This window comes from Sander vitreus, chromosome 22 (assembly GCF_031162955.1).
Source record: "Sander vitreus isolate 19-12246 chromosome 22, sanVit1, whole genome shotgun sequence".
NCBI lineage: Eukaryota > Metazoa > Chordata > Actinopteri > Perciformes > Percidae > Sander > Sander vitreus.
The window spans coordinates 4,224,124-4,249,726 of NC_135876.1; the positions used below are offsets into that span (position 1 = coordinate 4,224,124).

Consider the following 25,603-nt stretch of genomic DNA (forward strand, 5'->3'; position numbering starts at 1 on the left):
TCATAAACGTTTATGACTTGTTTATAATGTTTATGATACGTTCATGACAGTGTCATGTCACTCTTATGTAGATACCTTCAAGTAAAGTGTAACCGATGTTTTAAAAAAACACTGGGACAGTTATGTTTAGTTTTAGGTTTTGGAATTTGCGAGCGCTATCTGACACTGTAACTAAACCAGAGAGCATGTCATCCCACTGACTTTCACTGGTCCATCACCATGTAATTGTAATGTCCCAAGTTTGATTCATGCTCAGGACCTTTGGTCTATGTTGAAGGGTGTAATTTCCACTAAAGATTGCCCCCTCTCTTTTCCAATGCTTATTTTTGTCTAAGTTATGTCTCATTATATCTATGTTGCCTTCAGTTACAAGCATGCACTCATGAAATAAGTCTTTGCCCAGGGTATAGAGGCTGAACTGCCTGAGAGGAAGCTCTGCAGGGCTGAAGGAATCAATCAATCAATGCTAAGGCAGCAAAGCTTCTGCACCAAGAAATTCTTTTTGGCGACCAAAATGATATTAAAGACTTACATTATTGCATTAATATGACTTTTGTAGGATTTTACTATAGTTCTATGGCTTTTTTCAAACTCAGTATTAGGGATGCACTGAATCCAGGATTCGGCTTCGTATTCGGCCGAATATTGGGCTTTTTGATGGGGTTTGGTTTCTGCCGAACCGTAGAATTTTTTTCCACCGAACCGAGCCCTACGCTTGCACTATGCGCGCTACGCTGGTCGACGTAATGACGCCGCCGTTGATTACGGGAAGGTGTTTACATAGGCGGACTGTTCAATGCAGTAGGCTGTGAGAAAGTGAGCAGAACAAGTGTTGTTTGGCAGTACTTTCAGTCAAAAGAAGACCATTCAAGTCCAGCTACATGTTCAATTTGTAATGCCAATTTGTCTCGTGGTGGCAAGGACCCTAAACAATACACAACATCGCCAACATTTGGTATGAAACATCCGAAAGAATACGAGTTGTGCATGAAGGAATCTACAGACAGCAGCCAAAATGCAGCAATTTCAGGTACGGCAAAGGAAGGACAGTAACAGCTAAAAACTTGTGTTAACCAGACGACCATTACCAGCTTTGCTAGCCCTACACCAAATGAAAAATACACTGCTGTGGACGTTGTTTACTACATTAATGTGTTTACTGTGTTAATGGACTGAGGATGGGAGTAGGATTCGGTATTCAGTTTCGGATTTAGCAGAATCTTAACCAGTGGATTCGGTACCACAAATCTGAATTCGGTGCATCCAGTATACTGGCTGTGCTGTTCTGTTACTCTCAGCTGTCAGAAACAGTCAGCTGGGAGATAAAGTATTCAAAGCTAAGCTTGCTTTTTTTGGTCAGCACAAAATGTAGTTTTAGCGAGTGATTTCCCCACAAAAAACTGCTTACCGTGAACATGCCCTGCAGTTTGAATAAGGAAATCATTCATTGCTGAGCTTCAGAGGAGAGGCTGAAATCCAGATGAAACATGTCTGAAGACGCTGATCTGATGAACACTGTACTGGCTGGATTCATTAGTGTAAAGAAAATGATTCTTTCCTACTTCTCCGTCTTTATGTTGTCAGGAAAATATTTTTGCCATATAGCACAATAGGATGTGTGTTGGTGTGTTCTGTGGGGAACATTAGAAGGAATCCATGCCAAAGGCTTTTTCATACTGTGTGTTGGTGTGTATTTGTGTGTAAGCATCAGTGTGTTTGATGCCATAGGCTGGAAAAAAAAAACTGTACTCCAGGTGGGCCTCTGTGTACGCACGTGATTATTATGAAGTTCATTTTCAAAGAAAACTGAGGCATCAGGTGTAGAGAATAAGATACAAACAAAAACTGGAAAAGTAACTTTGTTACTGTTAATGTGAGCACTACTACTGTAGATAAGAGCCGACTCTTGCAATGGATCCTTACCGTGATGGCGGGTCCGGCGAAGGCCAGGCTGAGCAGCATCAGGAGGGGGATGACCTCGCGGTTGGGGTCGATGTAGGGAAGGCTCAGGCTGCGGTCATGGCAGTTGAAGCCAGACTTCACCGGCTTGAACACATCCGTCCACTCCAGGAAGTACAGACTGACCACAGACGATACCAGGATCGGCAGCTATCGATGGACACATCAGGAGAAGACAGACAGAAAAATAAGTAAGGGCAGGGTGCGATTTTCCGGGGGGATGCGTGGGTTTTCCCCCTCTCTGGTCTATAAATCCCTGCTTCTGCTGAATTATTTTTATCCCCGGTGGGGACAAAATGTATCCCCTCCTACTCAAATTGATCAATGCTACTTCACCAATAGACCATATATTATATGCCTAAAATAGAAGTATTATAAACTAAGTAAAGCACTGTAACGTGAACAGTCTATAGTGTCATAGAAAGATAAAATCTGAGCAGCAGTTGCTGGTTGTATTTAGCCTCTACAGAGCTCCAGGACGCCGGCTACCAGCAGCAGTTATTTAGCTGCCAACAGGTGACTGTGAGCCGGCTACAGGCACCGCCAGATAACGCTCCTTTCAGGGACCGTGGTAGTGGCGTTTAGACAGAAAAAGTGAGCGTCATGCTGCGACAGTTAAGTTTAGGCACCAAAACGACTCATTACGTTTAGGAAAAAGATGGTGGTTTGGATTAAAAAACTCTGCTCTTTTGTTTGAAAGCTCTGTGTTTTACGTTGACACCACATTGCTATCTTGCATGTTTTGATTTGTTTTGCATGATCAAACCCCCCCCCGCTGCTTTCTTCACAAATCGCACCCTGTGTAAGGGAGTTCAAAGTCATAAGACTTTGCTGAGGCAGGAGGAGCTTTAACAGACTGCCAATGAATAAATAACTAATAAAACAGGCAGTGAATGCTGCAAATGTCCCCATAACCCTATGGTTCAAAGATCATGCTAATTTGATTTGATAATGAAGATAAAGGCATTGAAAATAGTTTTCATGACCCAAGGGGGGGTGAGGACGGTGCTGAGGGTGATGGAAGATGGCATGGGGAATTTATTGCCCTTTTGAACATCAAGGCTCCCACTGAGCTCAACTGAAATCGTCTGTTTGAATTCTCCTCATGCCAACAAACAGAATGAGAAACAGATATAAAACTGTTTATTATAGCCAGCGTGAAGTCTTAAAATCATAAAAGACCAATCATAGCACAGCAGTTTAATCCCAACCATAAAATGAAGTTAGAATAATAAAGCTGGTGTTGATCTGGCAGTCGGGAAAATCAAAGTGCTTCAGTGGTCTATGGAAGATAGCCAGAGATCAACTCTGCAGACCGCTCGGTGCATTTTTGTGTTAGACATGCTGAATGGCTGGCTGCAGCCATTTCACCACTGACCTGTCACACTGTCATTTCACTAGTGACTAGTGCATATCCTGTCCTGTCAGAGAGCAGAGCTGTGGCGCTGATGCTGCGGTCCAGTTATGGTGGTCGTAATTTCTGAGTTCCCAGTCAGAAATATCTTCTGTATAGCCCCCTGAAGTCAGGTTTCCTACTCTGAAACTGGTACTGCTAACTCAAATAAACTGCTAATATAAGCTTTCACATTTGTGTATTGTAACAGAGTTGTTTTATAGCCTCCCATAAAAAACTTTTATGATATAATGAGTAGAGAGATGGACTGAAGTGGCACAGCTAAGTCAAGTAAGTGAGATATACAAGTCAATAAAACCCTTGTAATAATGTTACATATCTCTTGGGGAAAATGTGAGCAACGAAAATTTCTCTAAAATATTTCTCATTGAGACTTAATAAGAAAGTGAAAACTCCAATATCGACCACTCCATTTTGTACACTTACACTGCAGTTCTAGTCAGAATTCTTTTCAAAATGTTTTCTAACACCCCCCCCAGGCACAGAGAAGTGAGGTGTGTGTGTAGGCAGAAAGCTGATGTGTAATTGAAGACGGTAAAGTGTCCACAGAGGACTGCAGTGAGGTGCGTCAGTGGGCGTTGCATATGGCCTCGAGCATCACAGACTTACCATGCAGCTTAATACCCTGATTCCCTGGCACACAGTGGCAGGCGCGTTGCTCGCTCAGCTAATGCTAAGAAGAGCAACATAATGGAGGAGGGCCCCTACAGGAGCCCAACACAGGGGGATCTCTTCAAGTCAAGACACTCCTGCTGGGAGCTGAGCCAATGATACACACTCACACACACACAACCACACAAAGGGGCCTCTGTTTGCAGACTTCCTTCCTTTTATCTGTCTCACAATTCTGCCAGGGGTTACTCACTAACACACTAGTTTTCCTGTCTTTCTATCCTGGCATTGATTCCTTCACTCCTCCTTTCCTTACAAAGAGAGAGGTGTCATCCAGTTTATTCAACATTAGTGGTGACCTCCGGGAATTAGGACATTTGGAGAGATGGGGGCATTGAAAAGACAGTTGGAAGGCAGGGATTATGAAACAATAGAGTGAAGTAGGTGAAGGTGAAAACATCATACATGAACTTTTGAGGTACTATTCACAACGTGGAGTAGAGAGCTCTTAACCGTGATAAAAAATGCATAAAAAACCCTTAAAAGAGAGCACCTGGAATAGGTGAGGTTGATGCCACTGGTTGGCATTATGCTGTCTTTGTTCCGACAAATGTGAGGTTAAGATGAAAGGATAATCCCAATTTACTATAACTTTGCTCTCATTGTTAACTTTGTTCTCATTGTTATCAGTGATGTTAACTAAAGTCTGGGACACACAGGACTGCTGAGCTGATTATAAATATAATTTGGGCGTGACGATTGATGGGACCAAGTTGGACCTTGTCTGTTCCAGTCCAGCTCCGTTGGTTCTGGCAGATAAAATTAGATAAAATCATAAAGTGTGTGAAATGTTAAAATTCTCATCTTTAATCTTCAGATCCAGGCGCTGTCAGTCATTTTCACAAACATTTTTTTAAACATGTTAGTGACTGACATCTGCAATGACGTCACTTGTGTGTTGCCCAAGGGAGACATTTGGGAAATAAACATTTTTACACAAAGATAGCTTTGTTAAACATAGTTTACTCACCTACACCTTCCAGGATCTCACCCAAACTCTGCACATTATTCCTCCATTTTGGCCTTTTTTTTTTTTTAGCAAATATTGCACTTCATATAAACAACAGAACACGCAATAGTTGGTGTTCTCGCAGGATTTATGGGGTTGTCCACCACCAGAAACCACTACTATACGCCATTCAAAAACAGCTATGGAGCGGAATCCCCAGTGACACATGAAGTCAGGAAATGGTCAAGCTAATCAGAAGCCATCCTACAGCACTACACAACGCAGTCCGGAGCATATTCCAGGACACCACTGTTGACGTTGTGAGTTTTTGGGAGATTTAATTTGTAAAACGACAGAAGCAAATGTACCCAAAACTAAAGCAAAATCATTCCACAAACAGAAACCATGGATTACCAGAACCATCCTGGATGCCATAAACACACGCACTGCAGCCTACAAATTAGCAATGCGGTCTAAAATAACATCGACAGTTAAAAGCAGCAGCCTACAATGTGAGAAGAAGAATGGACTACGGCAAGAAAGGGAAACTACAATTCCAGGAGGGCAACCCACAAAGCATGTGGTAAGGTCTTAGAACTGTGACAGATTAAAAGCCCACCTCCTCCTTGTCGAGTGGTGATGCATCTATAGCAAGTGAGCTTAACACATTTAACACTCGCTTTGAGGCCATCAGCAGCCAACTAGTAAAAACAGCTGAAGCAGAGGTTAATAGATGGGTGCACCTTTCACACCCACCTCCCTCTCTGAACATGACATCAGGAGTGCTTTCAAGCATGTGAAAACCAAGAAAGCAGCAGAACCTGACATTATCAGTGGGCGGGTCCTCAAACTGTGTGCTGACCAACTTGCGCCGGCGTGCACATTGATATTCAACCTGTCATTGGCTCAGCCTGTCATACTCACATGCTTCAAGTCAACCATCATTCCTGTGTCCAAGAAAACAAGTCCAGCCTGCCTGGATGACTACCACCCAGTGGCACTCAGCTCAGTTGTGATGAAATGCTTGGAACGACTGGTCAAGGATTACATCTGCTCCTCACAATGGACCCATTACGGTTTCCCTACCATCACAACCGATCAACGGAAGATGCCATAGCACACATCCTCCACACCACCCTATCTCACCTGAAAAAAAAAGCAAGCTATTTTAGATTGCTGTTCATTGACTGCAGTTCAGAGTTAACACCATAGTTCCCTTCAGGCCTATCACAAAGCTCAAGGACCTGGGATTGAACACCTCAGTGTGCATGTGGATTCTTGACTTCCTGACAGGCAGACCCAAGGTGGTGAGGGTTGGGGACAGACACACCTCTTCCACCCTCATCCTTAACACTGGAGCACCCCAGGGCTGTGTTTTGAGTCCCCTGCTCTACTCCCTGTAAACTGCTAGAAGGGCCACAAGCATTTAAAGGGTTGTTTTATGATGTGACACCTACATCAAAGCAGATTGTATGCAAATCAAATACCTCTCATCTGGTAGAGCTATTCCTGTGTGATTCCAGTGATCTCATTCATGGCTTTTCTGGAATCCAATTGACAGGAGTCCCATAACATTTTGCCATGACAACTGATACTAATTACATTGGACTACATTACCCATCATCACGTGTGAATCTGGCAGTCACAGCTGGTAAGAAAAGACTGAACAAGAATGCTGGAAGAACATCCGATGTTAAGGGCAAAAAAAAACAACTTGTGCTTGTTGGGCTCCATACAAAGAGCTGCTAGTGTAGAATATTTCAATTTTGAAAACCTTAATACCCAGAAAACCTGTAAAAGTAACCTGCAACCAGAACACAGCATTGTGCTTGTGTGTTCCATGTTGAAACCAGCTCATGCAGCCCCCCACTGAGTTCCACACTGCCCCCCCCTCTCCCTCTCTCAGGTTTGTTTTCCTGGTTCACAGTCAGCCTCCCACACCTCTCGTAGATCATCGGAGCGTGTGGAAATGAGAAATATAGGTCAGTGATGTCAGCACTTGCACTGCTCATGCTCTTCAGATGCAGCAGAAGAAGCTCTAGGAGGAATACTGTACTCTCCATACTTCAAAGCAGATTTCTGCAGGATATCTTATGTCACATCCTGTTATTTTGAAAAAGGAGCGTGATTTGCTGAGGCCAATAGCAGCTAACCGTATTCGATACGCTTCAATGTCTCTACACATGCTTAGGATTCCTTTCCTTTCTTGGTGAGTTAAGTCATTTAATGACTAAACTATCCAGTGTGTAATTCACCATCTATCTCATCATGTGCTGTTCAGATCACAGTAAACAACCTTAAACTACCAGTAAATATTTTCTACAGAAAAAGAAAAACAAGCATAAAATGGACAATTCATGCAGAATTATTATAAATTATGCAAATTATGCATGTTGCACAGCTGTTTCTTGTCCTAATAGTGGCAGGGCTTACAGCATGTGATGTTGGCCTTTGGTACAGAGCAAGATATGGACAGCTATTGGCCAAATTGTAGTGGATTTGGTATGAATATTCATGCTCCCTGAAGCAAGATTCGTCATGGTTTTGATGATTTTGACCTCTTGACCTTAGGTCAGGAACTAGAGCTTTCTGCTGGCCGAAGGATGATTCCTCCTAATCATTCCTCTTGTGTGGGGCAAGTTTTTAGGTCAAGGTTCAATTTATTCAAGTTATTTCCTCCCATTGATGCAACAATCCACTTAAAGGGATCGTTTCCTCGGTATGAGTTGTATAACATCTGATGGTTGAAAAATATGTATTGTCTCATTGTATTTATGTCAACTTTTATGCAGTGATATATTTCCTTTTGCTGCATTGCTTATGTGATAGAATGTGACCATATACTTAATAGTACTGGTACTGTAGGTACTGTATGTAGAGCAGTGACGCGTTCCTGCCTAGGAAGGTCTGGCTAGTCCACACAGCATTCCAGGATGGGGGAAAAACGTGCTTTGGTTTATTGGCATTTCTTTAAACCAATCACAATCGTCTTGGGCGGCGCTAAGAGTAAACGGTGCCTCTGCAAAATACCCTTGGGAAGGAACTTGTTTTGGTGGAACGTGTGCATTTAAAAAGTAGTTTTAGTCGTGCAACAGAAAACTCAGATTGGACAGATAGTCTAGCTAGCTGTCTGGATTTACCCTGCAGAGATCTGAGGAGCAATTAACCATAGTCTCCACGCTGCCTCCTGTTTATGCCCAGTATATCAGAATGTTGATGAGATATGACGTTTGTGAACCCACTTGTGAGCACGGAGATCGCTTTTGGCTCAAAACTCCGCTTGAAAACCAAAACCTAGCGGTGTAAATGTAGCCCGAATCTGCCAAAATAAAAAGGAGGAAAAGAAGAGTTTGGTCATTGAGTAAAATCCAGTCCATTATTTTGGGCGGATGGATCAAATCCCTTTCAAGCGGGAAATACTCAGCACACAGTTTCAAAAGATTTGACACTCACTGAGCTAACATTACAGTCAGAATGGAGAAATAGCAGAGTGATAAATCACAGTGCAGAAAGTCTCAATATTCCTTCCGCTCCCATTTCTCTGAAAAGCCTGGGCTCCTCTGGGAGAGTTCAGCTCAGCAGAGATGCTCCATTGCCCTACATCTGCTAACATTCTCCTCTCTTTGTCTCATTCTCTTAGTCTTGCCTTCATTCCCTCTGTTTCTCTCACATGCAAAGATGCTCTTTCTTTGTCGTATATTGTTCTATCTCACTACTGGCCTATTTTCCTTCATGCTGACTGGATCTCTGGTAGAGATGTTCCAATATCGATACCAGTATTGAAAAAACCTCTGATACCGCCTAAAATGCTGGTATCGGCGAGTACTGGAGTTTATGCACCAAACCAATACCATGTAATTTAGTCCCAAAGAAAACCTACTTTAAAGTAGTTTATTTATGTTCTTTTCCCGTTATAACTGACTGTCAAAGTAATCGGAATCGTTATCAGGAAGAATTAAATTGGTATCGGACCATGTCTAAGTCCTTCCTATTGTCTCTCTGTTTGTCTGCCTGCCCAGGGCTCATCTGATATGGGGGTTTGAAGCCTGACATGACACAGATATTTATTTTTTGGATCGAAGGTGCAAATAAAAGCATTGCAAAAGCCGGACCACGTCTTGCAGGCTCAGTTTCAACCACAAGATTTGATCCTGGAGAACTTTTAATAAATGCCAGCAGGTCAGACACATACGGGACCAATCATCACAATATGAAGGTAGTTATATTATGACGTCACTCACTGGCTCCTCAACTCCTATACGTGTTCAGTCATATAGGCTAAGATGATGTTTTTGTATACTCTTATTAGCTTCATACAAATGTTTTGCTGCATATTTTCTTTTTCCGGACAACTGCAATGTAAAGCTTTTCACTGTAAATTTACTGTTTATTTACAGCAAGCATACTGTTTTTAAAGTTTGAGGTATTTTACTGTAAATAGACATACAGTTTCTTACTGTATTATTGGAATTTACAGTAATATACTGGCAGCAGTGTAATTCCCATCTTTTCCTTTATTTTCCCAAGATGCCTGTAATCTGTAACATTCGCAGATAGTGCTGTAATATTATTATTTTCTTCCAGAATACATTGCCATTTACAGTATGATCCTGTATAACATTAAAACAGATACTGTGAGATTTTAGCTGTAAACTTACATCAAAGGTTTACAGTGTGGGATTATTGATTGATTTAATGGAGAAACATTTGATGTCAATGGTAGTTGTTTGCCTAGAAATGCCCAAGTAAAATATACTGTATGTTCTAACTAATCAGTGGATCCGTGAGGTTTGTGGCGAGAGTAAATTCAGGCTTACAACAGCATCAGAACCGATGAGTAAAACAGGTGAACATCTACGAGGTGCAAGAACAAACTTCACTCAGCTTTGACTGCAGTCAAACCATATCAGTTATGGGTCAATTAGTTACAGAAACATCAAAACCAATAAATAGCAAGTATTTACAACAGTAAATATAATGCATACTGTATAATGTGTCCCACTTCAGGAGCATACGATACAATCAAACTTCATGCACACATGTTGCTTGGATCACCATAGCAACGCACAAGGAGTGAACCATTACCATACGTACTTAAAGGTGCCTTGCCACACAAAACCGTTTTTACTTGCATTTTTTTGAAATATGTTAGGTCCATATGTGTTTGTGTTATGTGGTGAATGTGAAAATGAACTGCTACCTCCTCTGTCAACTCTAGCCACTGAAAAGAAATAAGCGGAGAAATCAGGCCAATTACAAATTCTGGTCAGTCTGACATCATGTTGCCTGAGCTCATTACTATTCATGAGCTCGCCCAGTTGCGCTGGGTAAAGGATGCTGATAGCCAGGCTCTCATTAGCTAGCTGTTAGCCAATCAGAGTCAAGCAGCTTAGCTCGTTGAATATTAATGAGAACTGGCACAAATCGAGTCTTCCTGCAGGCTTTCTATACCACGCTAGAATGGCTTGAACCAAGGTAACCAAGGCATTTTTTTCCACAAAAAAATGTTACAGAGTCCATGGTAGAACTTCAGACATTACCACAAAGTAATGAAATACGTGTGGCAGGGCACCTTTAAGACAACTTCTTACATTTACCAATTTTCTCACGTAATATTAGGAATGTTTTCTTAAGTACGAACAAAATTCACGAGTGGTTGAGGCTTGTTGTACGAGTCATGTACAGATAGTCGGCCTTTCTCCATAACCAACGTGGTATCATGACTTCGCGTAAACATACACGCCATCAGTGTGTATGTCTACGCTGTAACGCTGTATACAGCGGACGGCAGTCTGCAATGTCACAGCGTACATGACTTCGTGTAAACATACACGCCTCTTTCCAAAGCCACGTGGTGTGTTATCGCAAGGCTACGTGTTATCGCGTGGCTACGGTTGGGTTTAGGGAACGTCACACGCGAGTTGGGTTTAGGAAAAGAAGAACCGGTTGGGATTAGGAAAAGAAGAACATGGAAAGTAAACACCACACACGGGACACGATCCTTGCTCTCCTGGGTGAAAGTCCTGTGTTTTACCCATCCTCCACCTGAACCAACCTGCCTATGTGGATTTTATGCCTTTCATACACGTCAATTTGCACGCAATCCACACGTAATGTAAGTCAATAGAGGCCAAATAGCGTTCATAAACATGCTAAAAAGTGAGTATGCGTCTTGATAACATGCCAATAATGGCATGCGTGTCTAAATGAATGGGTTTAAATTTGGGCTGTCAAAATTAATACAATAATAAAGTGTTAAGGAAAATTCCTTTTAACGCCGCAAATATGTTTGAGGCGTGATTAACGCACGTGTGTTCTTTGATTTGGGCCTTGAGCAGCTCCGTAGTTCACGAAATCAGGAAACGATGCAGCAGTAACGTTGTGGATGGCTAGCAGAAACAAAGCTCCTGGAGCAGAAATGGCTAAAGAAAAGGGTCTTTTGTGGCCGGGTTAGATCAGTTGGTAGAGCAGGCGCGCATATATAAAGTTTTACTCCTTGACGCGACGGCCGCGGGTTCGACTCCAATATGCGGCCATTTGCTGCATGTCATTCCCCCTCTCTCTCCCCTTTCAGGTCTTCAGCTGTCCTGTAAAAATAAAGGCCTAAAAATGGCCGCAAAAACAATAACAATAAGAAAAGGGTCTTTTGAATGGCAAGTGGAGTTTCCAGATGGACTGAGTTACCACCGGAGTACGTCCAGTCTTAAATACCATTTGCTGGCCAAGCATACGGCTGATGCAGAGAACCCCCCCTCGCCAAAGGCACGCCACGCTGGATGCTGCTGTCATGCACTCATATGTGCCCATCTGTTGTTGCTTGATGGGCTTGAGTTTGCCATATTATGCTTTCAGCATATTTCTTTGAGCATACGGTACCTTTGAGGTTATTGTTGAGAATTTTGGATTTACGAATTACATTGATTCTTTTATTTTATTATAAGTAGTTTTTTTTAACTTGGCAATATTGTTTCAGTTTAGTTTCTTTTTATCTAGTTTCAGTTTACAAAAATATTTTTCACTGCTTATTTTGGCTTTGGTTTACTATAAAAACCCTGGTGAGCACAGACATGCACGCACACACAAGCAACGCTACGTTCTGAGCTCTAGGTTAAACTTCTCAATGCATACTACACGCAGTCCACTCAGCCTCTCTGTCCCCGCTGCACTCCTAAAAACTTTAAGCTGAATGAGGCTTTGCAGTCACAACTGTGTACCAAAGTGTACCAAGGTAAAATACTTAAAGGGTAACTACAGTTTTTTTCAACCTGGACCCTATTCTCCTATGTTTTGTGTGTAAGTGACTGATAGGAACAACAATCTTTGAAATTGGTCCAGTATTAAGCGAGAACACTGTAATCAGCAATGTAACCCTATGGGGCAAATGTGCATTGTCTATTTGGTCCACAAAAAGTGCTGTTTCTGCAGCTGAAAGGCTCAGGTTATTCCTTCCTGCAAACTCAGAAGGGCTGAAAAGGGTGACACATCTCTCTCCTGTGCTCTGGTTTATTGGCATTTCTTTAAACCAATCATCATATAATTTAACATGTTTTTAAATGTTATTTCAACTCCATCTCGTCCACCCGTCTACAGCCGCGAGAGGCACTCTGGGCTTGTGACAACTATATGCTGCGCCTAAAAACAACTGAGAAAGAATAGAAACTGCAGGCGACTGCAGGTAGTAAAATACGCAGCCGAAAACGGTAATCGAGCAGCAGAACGAAAGTTTGGAGTGAGTGAAAAACTTGTGAGGGACTGGCGAAAAGGTTAGTCATACTGCAATGATGAAAACAAAGAAAGCTAGTCGCACGCTGAAATCAAGATGGCCAGAGCTGGAGGAACGAGTCCACAGATGGGTGCTTGAACAACGTGCTGCTGGGAGAGGCTCGTCAACAGTGCAGTTACGTCTCCACGCCCTGTTAGTTGTTCTGTATTCTATTGTATAGTTGAATAACGTTAATGTGTTACGTTAACATACCGGACACCTACCGTATTCAGCCCCTTGTTCTGTGTGCTATTGTGTAGTTTAATAACTTGCCTTTCCAGATTAAATGTCTGTTCTTGGTCTTGGATTTTGTGAGTAGTTTTTTTTTGTAGTCCAGTACGACTTATATACAGTCAGGTCCATAAATATTGGGACATCGACGCAATTCTAATCTTTTTGGCTCTATACACCACCACAATGGAGTTGAAATGAAACGAACAAGATGTGCTTTAACTGCAGACTTTCAGCTTTAATTTGAGGGTATTTACATCCAAATCAGGTGAACGGTGTAGGAATTACAACAGTTTGTATATGTGCCTCCCACTTTTTAAGGGACCAAAAGTAATGGGACAACTGGCTGCTCAGCTGTTCCATGGCCAGGTGTGTGTTATTCCCTCATTATCCCATTTACAAGGAGCAGATAAAAGGTCCAGAGTTCATTTCAAGTGTGCTATTTGCATTTGGAATCTGTTGCTGTCAACTCTCAATATGAGATCCAAAGAGCTGTCACTATCAGTGAAGCAAGCCATCATTAGGCTGAAAAATCTAAACAAACCCATCAGAGAGATAGCAAAAACATTAGGTGTGGCCAAATCAACTGTTTGGAACATTCTTAAAAAGAAAGAACGCGCCGGTGAGCGCAGCAACACCAAAAGACCCGGAAGACCACGGAAAACAACTGTGGTGGATGACCGAAGAATACTTTTCCCTGGTGAAGAAAACACCCTTCACAACAGTTGGCCAGATCAAGAACACTCTCCAGGAGGTAGGTGTATGTGTGTCAAAGTCAACAATCAAGAGAAGACTTCACCAGAGTGAATACAGAGGGTTCACTACAAGATGTAAACCATTGGTGAGCCTCAAAAACAGGAAGGCCAGATTAGAGTTTGCCAAACAACATCTAAAAAAGCCTTCACATTTCTGGAACAACATCCTATGGACAGATGAGACAAAGATCAACTTGTACCAGAGTGATGGGAAGAGAAGAGTATGGAGAAGGAAAGGAACTGCTCATGATCCAAAGCATACCACCTCATCAGTGAAGTATGGTGGTGGTAGTGTCATGGCGTGGGCATGTATGGCTGCCAATGGAACTGGTTCTCTTGTATTTATTGATGATGTGACTGCTGACAAAAGCAGCAGGATGAATTCTGAAGTGTTTCGGGCAATATTATCTGCTCATATTCAGCCAAATGCTTCAGAACTCATTGGACGGCGCTTCACAGTGCAGATGGACAATGACCCGAAGCATACTGCGAAAGCAACCAAAGAGTTTTTTAAGGGAAAGAAGTGGAATGTTATGCAATGGCCAAGTCAATCACCTGACCTGAATCCGATTGAGCATGCATTTCACTTGCTGAAGACAAAACTGAAGGGAAAATGCCCCAAGAACAAGCAGGAACTGAAGACAGTTGCAGTAGAGGCCTGGCAGAGCATCACCAGGGATGAAACCCAGCGTCTGGTGATGTCTATGCCTTCCAGACTTCAGGCTGTAATTGAATGCAAAGGATATGCAACCAAGTATTAAAAAGTGAAAGTTTGATTTATGATTGTTAATCTGTCCCATTACTTTTGGTCCCTTAAAAAGTGGGAGGCACATATACAAACTGTTGTAATTCCTACACCGTTCACCTGATTTGGATGTAAATACCCTCAAATTAAAGCTGAAAGTCTGCAGTTAAAGCACATCTTGTTCGTTTCATTTCAACTCCATTGTGGTGGTGTATAGAGCCAAAAAGATTAGAATTGTGTCGATGTCCCAATATTTATGGACCTGACTGTAGGTTTTTTTCCTCTTAATGACGCATTTTTTGACTGATGCGACTTATACTCCGGAGCGACTTATAGTCCGGAAAATACGGTAGTCTAGCTAGCTGTCTGGATTTACCCTGCAGAAATCTGAGGAGCAGTTAACTAGTCCTAATAAAATCGGCTGGAGTTTAAAATTCCACCACTCTGTCGGTCCTCTTACAGTACATGAACAGTACAATGAACTAGAAAAGAGTCTAACTTTTCATGTCATTTTCACATCTTTACAGTATGTATGTTAAGAAGCTAGAGCTGGTTTGCCGCTGCTGATGTTAAGTCATTCTAACTAACTCAATATAAGAAGCTGCGTCCTTTATGTTTTCCATTGCTCTTTGCTAATAAAAAAGGAGTGAGGTGAGATAAAAAAAGATTTGTTAGCGTGTGACAGGCCTGGGGCTGTTGGCACACTTGGTTCCTGAGGTGTGAACCACAGCAGCAACACACGGCCAAACTACAAACATAGAGTCATCTTGAAAAGAAGCTATTTTACTGGCCAGAGTTTTGATAACCTGTCATCCACCTAAAGATCACAATGGACTGATCCAAAGGACATGGAGCTTTGGGGAATGATAATGACATGTATCCTGTGCAGTGGGTCATAGTGGGACAACAGCTTCTGTGCCCAGTAAATCTCACCTGCTGTCTTTTCTCACTTGGTTCGCAATGTCTCCAACGTGATCAGTGACAGAGATGTTGTTGACATTTCTGATGTGAGGCAGTCTGTCTCTGGTCCTTTCTGCCCCGATCTAATAAAAGAAGTCAAGCTACGGCTTGACGAGGTCAAGGGCTCTGAAGGGTGGGTGCTGATGGTGCTGCACCACCCCCTAGTGGCTGGTGATAGGGACACAGTGTACATATATTTCATTAATTTATTTCATTATTTTTCAGCAGATGAGAAAAAGTATATAAACATGTTTTAAGGCAAGGGCGAGGCCGGACGCTATTCATAAGCTACTTGGCTAGCAGCCGTGGGTACAAATGCGATCAGTTATTTTGTGTTTATCAGGAAGAACATGGGGATTTATGTGTATTATCAAATAGCCTATGCAAACTTTCTTGGTAAGGATTGTTGGATGGACATTACATGTAACGATCAAAACACGGGCAACACCGGAGACAGAGAAGGCTACTAACGTCACGTTAAAACACTGGGTTTTTTTCCGATAACGTATGTGATAGCAAATAGTAAGCAAGGTTGAAATATGTTCTATTTTTGGGCTGTGTCTCCAAGGGCCATCAGGGACTGGAATTTCTCATTTCTGTTTGCGTCCAGATCTCAACTTTCTAATAATAGGCTGACAGGTGTTACGCCGAAATCTGTGACTCATCAGAAACTGTGACTTCAAACGGTACTGCTGAACATTGTCTGACCGTGCATGATCGACAGGGGGCGAAGAAGAATGTACTCTATAGAAGCAGCGTAATGTTAACATGAATGCATTACAGTGTAACACCGGCTCGGTTCTGGGTAGCCTGCTAGATTTGTCATTTAGGGTGCAGATATCATGTGTTTATATCTGAAATGGCTTTAAAAGGGAGTAATGTTATTGCAATGGATGAAAAGGAGATGTGTAACCGTGTGCATTGTCTTTGGCTACAGCAAGTAAGTAAGTGCAAGTACTGCAAGTAAGTTATGACACAATAAGCACAAGAGCTCCGAGAGTAAACAGGCCTTTTCCTCAGATGCACCGTACGCTCTGTCCTTTATCTCGGCTAATGGCCGTGGCCCTCCCTACCATTATATTTGGGTTTCATCTGTTGTTTTCCCCATTTTTTTAGATAACAGTTGTTCAGCCCTCCTCATGCTTCCATTTGTTCCACTTTGGAGGAAAAGCAGCCCGAGGCTTCACAGTGGAGCCTCGCTGCACTTCAAACTAAAGTAGAGCAGCCAGCAGTGTTGTGCAGAGTTATGCATGCGCTCTAGTCCATTTCTACAATTGCATATATTATGTTTGTATGCACTATCACTTTAAGAAGTTGATATTGTGAACATGCCAACACATCGAGCAGAGACACAGCAACATCACCTCTCGTGTAGACTGAATGCTAATGGCCAGCTGATGAATGGAATTCCAATAGAAACACCGTCAACGGTGCACTTTATCAAACAAAATCAGACTTTCACTCCGGAGACCGGGGTTCATGTCCCGCGTGTCACGTTTCCTAAACCCAACTGTCCCGTCCTTCTTTTCCTAAACCCAACTGTCCCGTTCTTGTCCCATGTGTCATTTTAGCTGACGCTTTTATCCAAAGCGACTTACAATTGCTATATATGTCAGAGGCCGCACGCCTCTGGAGCAACTAGGGGTTAAGTGTCTTGCTTAGGGACACATTGGTTGATGTATCGCAGTGGGAAAACACAGGTCTCCCACACCAAAGGCATGTCTCATATCCACTGCGCCATCACCACCCACCATCCTTTCCTAAACCTAACTGCGTCCAAGGTGACAGCAATAGTCTCGACCCAGCGCATTTAGATAAAGCGCGTTTAGATATGACGCTAAAGGAGACTTTTAGCATCAATAACAACGCCAAAGGCACCTGACCAAGCGTCCGTATTTTACGCGATGGGAGTGAGAAGGTGTGGAGTATGTAGCCGTAAAGATGACCTCTCAATTCTTAATCGTGCTTATTGGTTGAGTGTTTTACCAACCAGAGGAAACAGCCATTAATCATGCCGTGTTCATGTAAAGTAAATATTGGAGCCAGTCTTCACAAGCCACATATCTCCAGAACATTCTGACACTAAAATGGCATTTTTCAGGAACAAACTCTCACGAGATCTGCCAACACAGAAAAGCTAACGTCAACTAATGTTAGCCAACTCCCCATATAAAAACAAATTTTCAAAAAGCTAAATATGTCTTTTAGCTGTGTTAGCTGTGTATCTAATGTTAGCTAAAGTAAAAAACATGACACTCACTACACTACACGCCCATTTATGAGACAGGAAGTGTGTCGCGTTTCATGGCACTGGCGCAGCATGTAAAGCGCTATCTTTAGTTAAAGAGATTCTTTGATAAAACTAACTTTGCGCTTAATGATATAAGAGTGCCAAACCAATCAAACATGCATGCCTGAATTCAGCCAATGTCAGACTGTTAGAGCTAATTAAACCCAAACCCTTGCTTCATCGCGAGGTATTTTTTAACCCCTCATTACATAATGGTGTGGTGTTAGATCTGCTTCATCCTGACTCTAAAACTATCAGCATTAAGAATTCATACGGCAGGTGAAGAGCCATGAGACCTGATCTAGTGTGGGACATTCCAGTCACAGCTGACAGGAGAACGGGATGGGATTGAGCTTAACAGGCCACCCGCTCACACACACACAAACACACACTCAGGGAATCAGCCTGAGTGGGCCTAATTATATGCACAAGTGCTGTAGTTCACTGAGTAGAATTAACTTTCAGCATTGGCCTAGTTTAAAAAAAATCCTTCAGTGAACAGGAGCTGTGGCGATTTGAAAAGCTCGAGGCTGACATTTCTTGTTCAGGCACATTCATTGTAATGAGAGCGCATTGAAATGTAAATGGAAGATTCCAACCACCAAAACAAAATCGAGGGAATCCCCTATCTAAGTTGGCGCTGCGAGAGGAATCCATAGGAATGGTGCAGCCATCCCAACAACATCCATCATACAGTATCAGAGGCAGCTCTATAATATATGATGATGCCAGTGTGATTGGAGAGCCACAGGCCAGTGGTGAATTAGAGCGTGCATAAACAGCAGGGGAACAAGTGACAGTGCCCACAAGATGCATGCCATATGTACCTAAATGTTTGAAATCATCGGCCCATTTCCATTAGTTTTCGATGAACCTTTGAACCTGACATGCTATTTAAAAATGTACAAAATCATCAGAGGAGTCTGGTTGACTGGTCCCATCAAAGACTCTGTTGCCGCTAAGGAGTCCCTCATCCACATCCATCATGGCTGCACTATCCTGGCTGTCACCACACACTCATATTACACTTGGCAGTACCTTGTGCTGCACATAATGTCCATATAGTGTTATTCTACTTACTTCCTGTTTGTGTGAAATCATGTGTTGATGCTGCAGCCATTTCCAGCGCTGGATTGTAACTAGTATGCAAATTATGTTTGAATGTATGATCTCAAGGACTAGTAATAATCTGTTGGAAAAGTTAATAAAACAAATGTATGTATCTGTGTCCATGTGCTCTTCCTTCACTGTGTCTCACACATATAGAGACAAATGTCCTTGTCTCAATATGTGTGAATGTATACAATATGTTGATCCAACTATTACCATAGCAGCCCTGTACAGCTAAGCTTTGTGACATGTATAATGATAGATGAATAGCCTACAGTAGCAACATGTAGCCTAACAAATGCACGCAGCAGTGCATGCCAGTTGTAGTACAGGTGGCTCCAGTGTACAGCTAATAGATAAATGATGTGATATAACTATCATTGTAGTGGAGGAGAGCGCACCATATGCACATGCCTGTGCTGGATATTGCCTTGTATTTGCGACAGTATTCTTTGTGACCTACATATTAATATAGCATCGGTCGAGTCATATGAAGCTGATCGTCATAGGAAGCCCATCTCTTTGGATCTTAGTGATGGATCAGACGTATCCTCTCTCTGCTGTGCTGTTGGATGGGGGGCATGCAGAGTGAACCCACCTCTACAAAATAGAAACAGGGCAGCAGGCTGACGCTGTCTTTGGTCGGAATCCCCTTCTCTCTCGCAGACATGGTCAGGCCTCTCAGTATCGAAAGAGATCCAAGATGTGACGGGGGGAAGAACGGCCGAGCTCTCCGGGCGTCCAGCCGGGATCAGGAGCGCGCCATGCCTCCGTGCCGTGCCGTGCCGTGCGGAGTGGGAAGCGGCTCAGTGTCCAGCCCAGGACTCCCGGTACACAGACCCGCTAGAGCGGCCCTTTAGCTCTACACGCGGGAAGCCCGGGGATCGGTTGTGTGCATGTCTTCCGATGAGCTGTCAGGTAGAGAACGGAGCCACACGGACGGAGGGAGGGAGGAGAGGGAGCGCAGGCGCACTGGGTAGGGAGCAGTGGCGGTTCTACGGCAAGGGTGGCCAGTGCCACCCTATGAAGGCTCGACCCCCCCCCCCCCCCCATTTAATCTGTATGGGTGATATTTTAGATTTTGTACAACTACATGTCCTTTGGTTGTGTATTAAATGTATTTTCTATGTGATCACTGTAATTTGTGTTTTTTTATGTTGTGTGAAACAAATAAATTAAACAAAGAGGGGATATTGCGATCTCCACTTCTGAGCAGAATTTACATTTTCAACGTCAAACACTTCATTTTCTGCACTGTGGTGAATTTTTCTGCAAACATTTGTGTTGCAATTGTTAATTTATGTAAAGGACATTATGATAGGTTTTTGGGAGGTGGCCTGTTTTGTTTATTGGGGTGGAGGGGAGTTTAACACCCATTTACAGGGGGGGGTCCCTGTAAATGACGCCTATGTTCAACAATGAGAGATGCAGCTCCACCATGTGGACACCAACAGGACAGTTCACACATTTGCTCACACTAAAACAATATTTTCCTATACGCGTCTTGCAATATTGACCACATTGTTCAGTGCTTGCCAATTGTTTGATCATTTTGCCTAACACGCGTTACAATATTCCAACTACATTTTAAAGTAACATTTAGAATGCAGCACTTTTACTTTTAGAGTAGATTTTTTTAAATAATACTTCAATTAAAGGGGTGATAGAATACAAAACCGAGTTTACCTTGTCATAGTTGAATAACGACAGTTTGGTGTTAAAAGGACGTACAGAGACACATTGACACCTCTTTCCTCTGCAAATCTCACAATTTGAAACTGCTGCTGAAAACGAGTGGATCTCAACAAAGCTAAAAGTTGACGTCAACTCCTCAACTCCTACCTTATTTGGCTCTACCCTCTATCTTTGTTACGCCCCAAAATGTACATAGGCCTGACTGATCTGGGACCAGTTTGTCTTGTGAATCTAGGTCGCGCAGATCTCAGAAATTTCATACATTGTTTGTCTGCTATTTCATCACTAAATTCACTTTTGAGACTTTTTTATGCGAGAAATCAACTATGTAGAGGTCAAATATGTGCCGTTTTAAGAAAATTGATGGCTAATTGCAAATTTTGTCCAACTGTGTGTCGGAGTTCAATAGCTCCGCAGGCTAACGTGACATGCCTGTCCTCCTTCACAGACCCTGAAATATGAGACCTGCTGTCTCGTCTCCACTGTATGTGTATGTTTCGCTCAACCAATCAGCGCAGCTCATCTAAATATTCATGAGCATACCATATTTGGAAGAAAAGCTCTTGTTTGAAATAGAGCCATTCCACAGGGATTGCATTAGGCAATATAGAACAGCACACGATGCATTTTCAGCCCAACCAATACCCTACCCTATTAGGAGACCTTAAGGAACAGTGTGAAATACCCTATATAATCATTTTATTACCCGATCTGAATACTTCTTAGGTCCCATATTCTGCTCATTTTTTTAGGTTCACACTTGTGTTTTAGGTTTCTGCTAGACCAGGGGTGTCCAACTCAACTTCACTGAGGGCCACACTGGAAAATGAGAATCACATCAAGGGCCAGACATGGATAGTTCATTGATATGCTTTTATTTCATCGAAAAAGTCAAACATCTTTGACTGTTTTGCATGTCTCATATGTTCTTCTCACTGACAGCTTGGTCGAAATAAAGCCCCAAAAAAGTAACTTAGCCAATCAAAGATAACAGCGACAAACGCATCGGGAAAATGTTTGAAAAAAAATGTGCCAAACTACTTAGCAAAAACTGGCAAAAACATTTTTAAAAAAAGAGCCAAAAGTGTCGGCAAAAGATACAACTTCAGAAAAAGCCACAAAACGTTGAAGAAGCGACAAAAATTAGGTGAGCCAAAATTTATTGTGGACCCAAATTGATCTGCGGCCGGATCAAAATCTGCGAGGGGCCAGATTAGGCCTTGAGTTTGATACATGTGCTAGAACATGTTTACATGTTTAATGTTCAAAAAACACTTTGGTCACGTCAGTCTGAATGTACCTGCTGTATTTCCCCTCTGTCTAAACAGTCAGTTTCAGTCTCTTTAAGCCCCCCGTTCCGAAAAAAGCCCAGTCTGCAGTGATTGGTCGGGTCTTCCACATCTGCGCTCTCACTCCGGATTTCCACTGGATGTGGAACGTCTGAGGACCGGCTCCGCTGCGGAACGGCTGCGTGCTCCGTCCATCAATACCCACTAGGTCCGGATTTGTTGCAGCACGGCTGCGGCCGACAGCTGTAGTCACGAGGACCCACAATATCTCACGAATTCACGTAGAATAAAACCACAAAACCAACAACAGTTTGTTTCCATCCAGAGGAGTAGAGGGAAAACAATTCTGTGCTGTGTTTTCAAGGTGTAGTGCAGAAATATGATCTGCCGTGAGCACGGTGTATTTTATTTTGAAAATTAACCGGATGTTTATTTTGTTTCTGTGCTCGACTTCCTGTCCCGCACTATTTGCCGTGTGCTGAATTGCTGCGGAGCACTCCGGCGTCCGGCAAAAATAGAAGCTCTGCGTATCTGCTCCGGAGGGCTGCGGATCGCCGGAGCTGGGACGCAGTCTGAACGCAGCCGTTCCGCAGTCAGTGGAAATACACACATTGACTTTAATGGAAACCTAATGACTCCGCCGAGGTTCCGGTGCGGATCCGCAGCCGTTACGCAGCCGTTACGCATCCAGTGGAAGACACGGTTTCTGAATACAGGCTGTGTGCATTTCTCTGTGGACTGAGCGTTTTGATACTTTCACAGTGTTAATAGCACCTCAACCTGCCTCTATAATCAAAGAAGGAAATGGAACTCTCCATACAGCATAAGAGCGATGCTGCAGTTTGCTGTCTGGTAGTGAAGTGCAGAGCTAGAATAATTACTTTTTGTCATTTTCAAACACAGTGCATCAGTCTTTCTCTCAACAGTGCAAACACACAGATCCAAGTAGATCTGTGTTTTTTTCTGCAGTCAGCTGTAGATCACACACGCTTGAATTTGTCAGTTGTACTGGCGAGAAACAGAGCCAATATTGAGCTACCTTGCAGAACTTGTAGTCAGTTTGCTTGTTACTGGTGCTACGTATACCAGTTGCTATGGTTATCCATAGGCGTAATTTGGGGGGGTACATATACTTTTTGGGAGTTTTTTTTCTCAAAGTTTTTGTTGCTTCTTTCTGAGTTTTTGTTGACTTTTTCGAAGTTTTTGTGCCTTTCTGATATTTCTAGCCTTTTTATGTTGAATTGAAACATTTTTTCGAGTCTTTTTCCAAGGTTATTGTCACTTTTTTCGAGTTTTTTTTAAAACACTGTCTTATCACAGTAATTCTTATACTTGCCATTTAACACTGCAGACAGACTGCTCTGCTTTCTTTACACTATGTTGGTAAATGCCTTTCTATATTGATAATGTGGTGACAGAATTTTAGTAAGTTCAGTAAGTTGGTAAAATGGTAATATAATAACCTAAACACGTTAACCATGCAGCACAGTCATGAGACATATGACTGTCAAACTGAAACTAGTAAATATTTTTATTCATATACCAGGTATACATAATATGTACACTCACATTCAAACCTATGGTTTCCAACTGACAGTCGACACTGACGTCTGGTATGATAGATATATTCTACAGTGTTGATTGATCAGAGTGTATCTAATGTAGGGCCAAATTAATTCTAATGCTGATCAGGTCCCACACAGATATTCGTTAATATTTCATTATGTCAATGTAAAACGAGCAGCATCTGCGTTCAAAAGACCATACTAACGTCTGCTAATTAACAATATGTGTGTGTGTGTGTAGCTGTCATCACAGAGTCTTTGCTGCAGTGTGAGGTTTAACACCTCAGCTCTGACACACAAACTTCTCACCAACGTTTCCTCCCACTGCTCCATGACTGCTGTCCTGGGAAATGGACACCACATGCACAGTCACTGTGTGTGTGTGTGTGTGTGTGTGTGTGTGTGTGTGTGTGTGTGTGAGTGTGTGAGTGTGTGTGTGTGTGTGTGTGTGTGAGTGTGTGAGAGTGAGAAAGAAAGAAAGGACTCTTGTTACTGCTGCTGGAACAGACACAAATAGGGGCAATGTTCACGGTCTACTCTAAGCTCCAACATCCAGCCACCAACGTTTTGTTAAGTTTTTAAGTTTTCTCAAAAATTGAAATACCTTGACATTAATCTAACATATTATTAGCAAATATAAATCAGCCTTTTTTGTAAAAAACAAACAAACACAATGATGATAGGCTTACTGGCCCAAGTTCATCCTAAGGATTCACTGTGCCACATGTATTTTTTAACTCAAAACGTGATTTGTAAAATCATGCCAACAATTATAATTCTATGCACTAAAAATGTATGTATAAAGGCTTTAGACCACCCAAATGTTATTGTAGATCCAGTAATAAGTAACCTTTATACAAAATGTTATACAATATATGTAAGCGGGGGTCCCTGCTCTGTTTCTCTCTCAGTTAAGGGGTCCTTGGCTTAATAGACCCCTGCTCTAAGACAAAAAACATCCTGTTGCATATGAAAGGTTTTTAGGGCAGATACACGTGTCTGTAAGCTAAAGCAGTGAATACAAATGTCTGTTATGAACAGATAATGTCAAATATGAGTTACATTGGGAGAGAATTAAAGATTATTGTTATTATTGCAGATTTCCTTCCACTTTAAAAGACATACGTATTGTCAGAAAGGAACAGTTATCAATGCACAGTAAACCTTGGTTAAGCGACTATGAAAGCCCAGTATTCATGTTAAATGATGCAAGCCCTGCAGTGGTTATCAGGCTGTGCCACAGTGGTGGAATGTATGTAACTAAGTACATTTACTCCAGTACTGTTCTACAGTCCAAATGTTGAAGTACTTGTACTTTACTTGAGTCTTTTCTTTTCATGCCACTTTCTACTTCTACTCCGCTACATTTCAGAGAGAAATATTGTACTTTTACTCCACTACATTCATCTGTTACAGCTTTAGTTACTAGTTAGTTTACACATTACACACAAGATTTCTGCACACTAAACACATGTAGTTTATAAAATCTGATGTTTTATTCTAAAGTAAACTAGCCAACAATATAATGTCCTACTAGTCCAGCTGAAATGATTAGACCGTTAAACACACAACAGTTTGGATCCTTTACACTTTCTACAATGGGAGGAGTTGGTTAATTTCCTCCTAAACAGTTAAGCGTTAGCTTCAGGCTAATTTATCACAGCTACTAGGAGCGGGCATTTTATGTAATTTCAACATTTGTGTACTCACCTTGAATTATATAGCTAGAGTACCCGAGTTGGTTACTCCCAAAAACAATTGAGACACAGCATTCAACTTTATGCAAATGAGGAGCGGGCGACTCCACACCCCACTTCTTTAAGATAAGATGAGATAAGATAAGCCTTTCTTTCCTCCTATCGGAGAAATTTGTCTTGGGCAGTCGAGAATACCAGGGACTTTTTTCTTTTGTTCTCTTGACTGCCCAAGACAAATTTCTCCAATAGGAGGAAATAAAGGCTTATCTTATTTCATCTTATCTTATCTCAAAGAAGCGGGGCGTCGAGTCGCCCGCTCCTCATTTGCATAAAGTTGATGATGCAAATGAGGAACCTCCTTTCAAAAGCTGACGGAAATATTTTAAACTGGCTGTTGTCGATCTGAAATGAAGACAGATTCCGCAACTGCATAGCTTATTGCTTGCTTAACATGTTTTCAGAGACATGTTTCGGTGAACTATTCGTATTTCGAACGAGCCGCCATTATAG

General features: G+C 42.2%; 1 protein-coding gene across 1 annotated transcript in view; it reads right to left on the reverse strand.

Annotated features, from left to right (window-relative positions):
• Window positions 1-19,722, reverse strand: part of plppr4b (phospholipid phosphatase related 4b) — a 34,059-nt gene extending 14,337 nt beyond the window's left edge. The window contains exons 1-2 of the mRNA XM_078280652.1: window positions 19,446-19,722; window positions 1,924-2,109 (exon numbers count right to left, since the gene is read on the reverse strand). Of these exons, the coding sequence (XP_078136778.1) occupies window positions 1,924-2,109; window positions 19,446-19,517 (258 nt within the window). The 5' untranslated portion in view covers window positions 19,518-19,722. The remainder of the gene's footprint in view (window positions 1-1,923; window positions 2,110-19,445) is intronic.
• Between the last annotated feature and the right edge of the window lie 5,881 nt (window positions 19,723-25,603).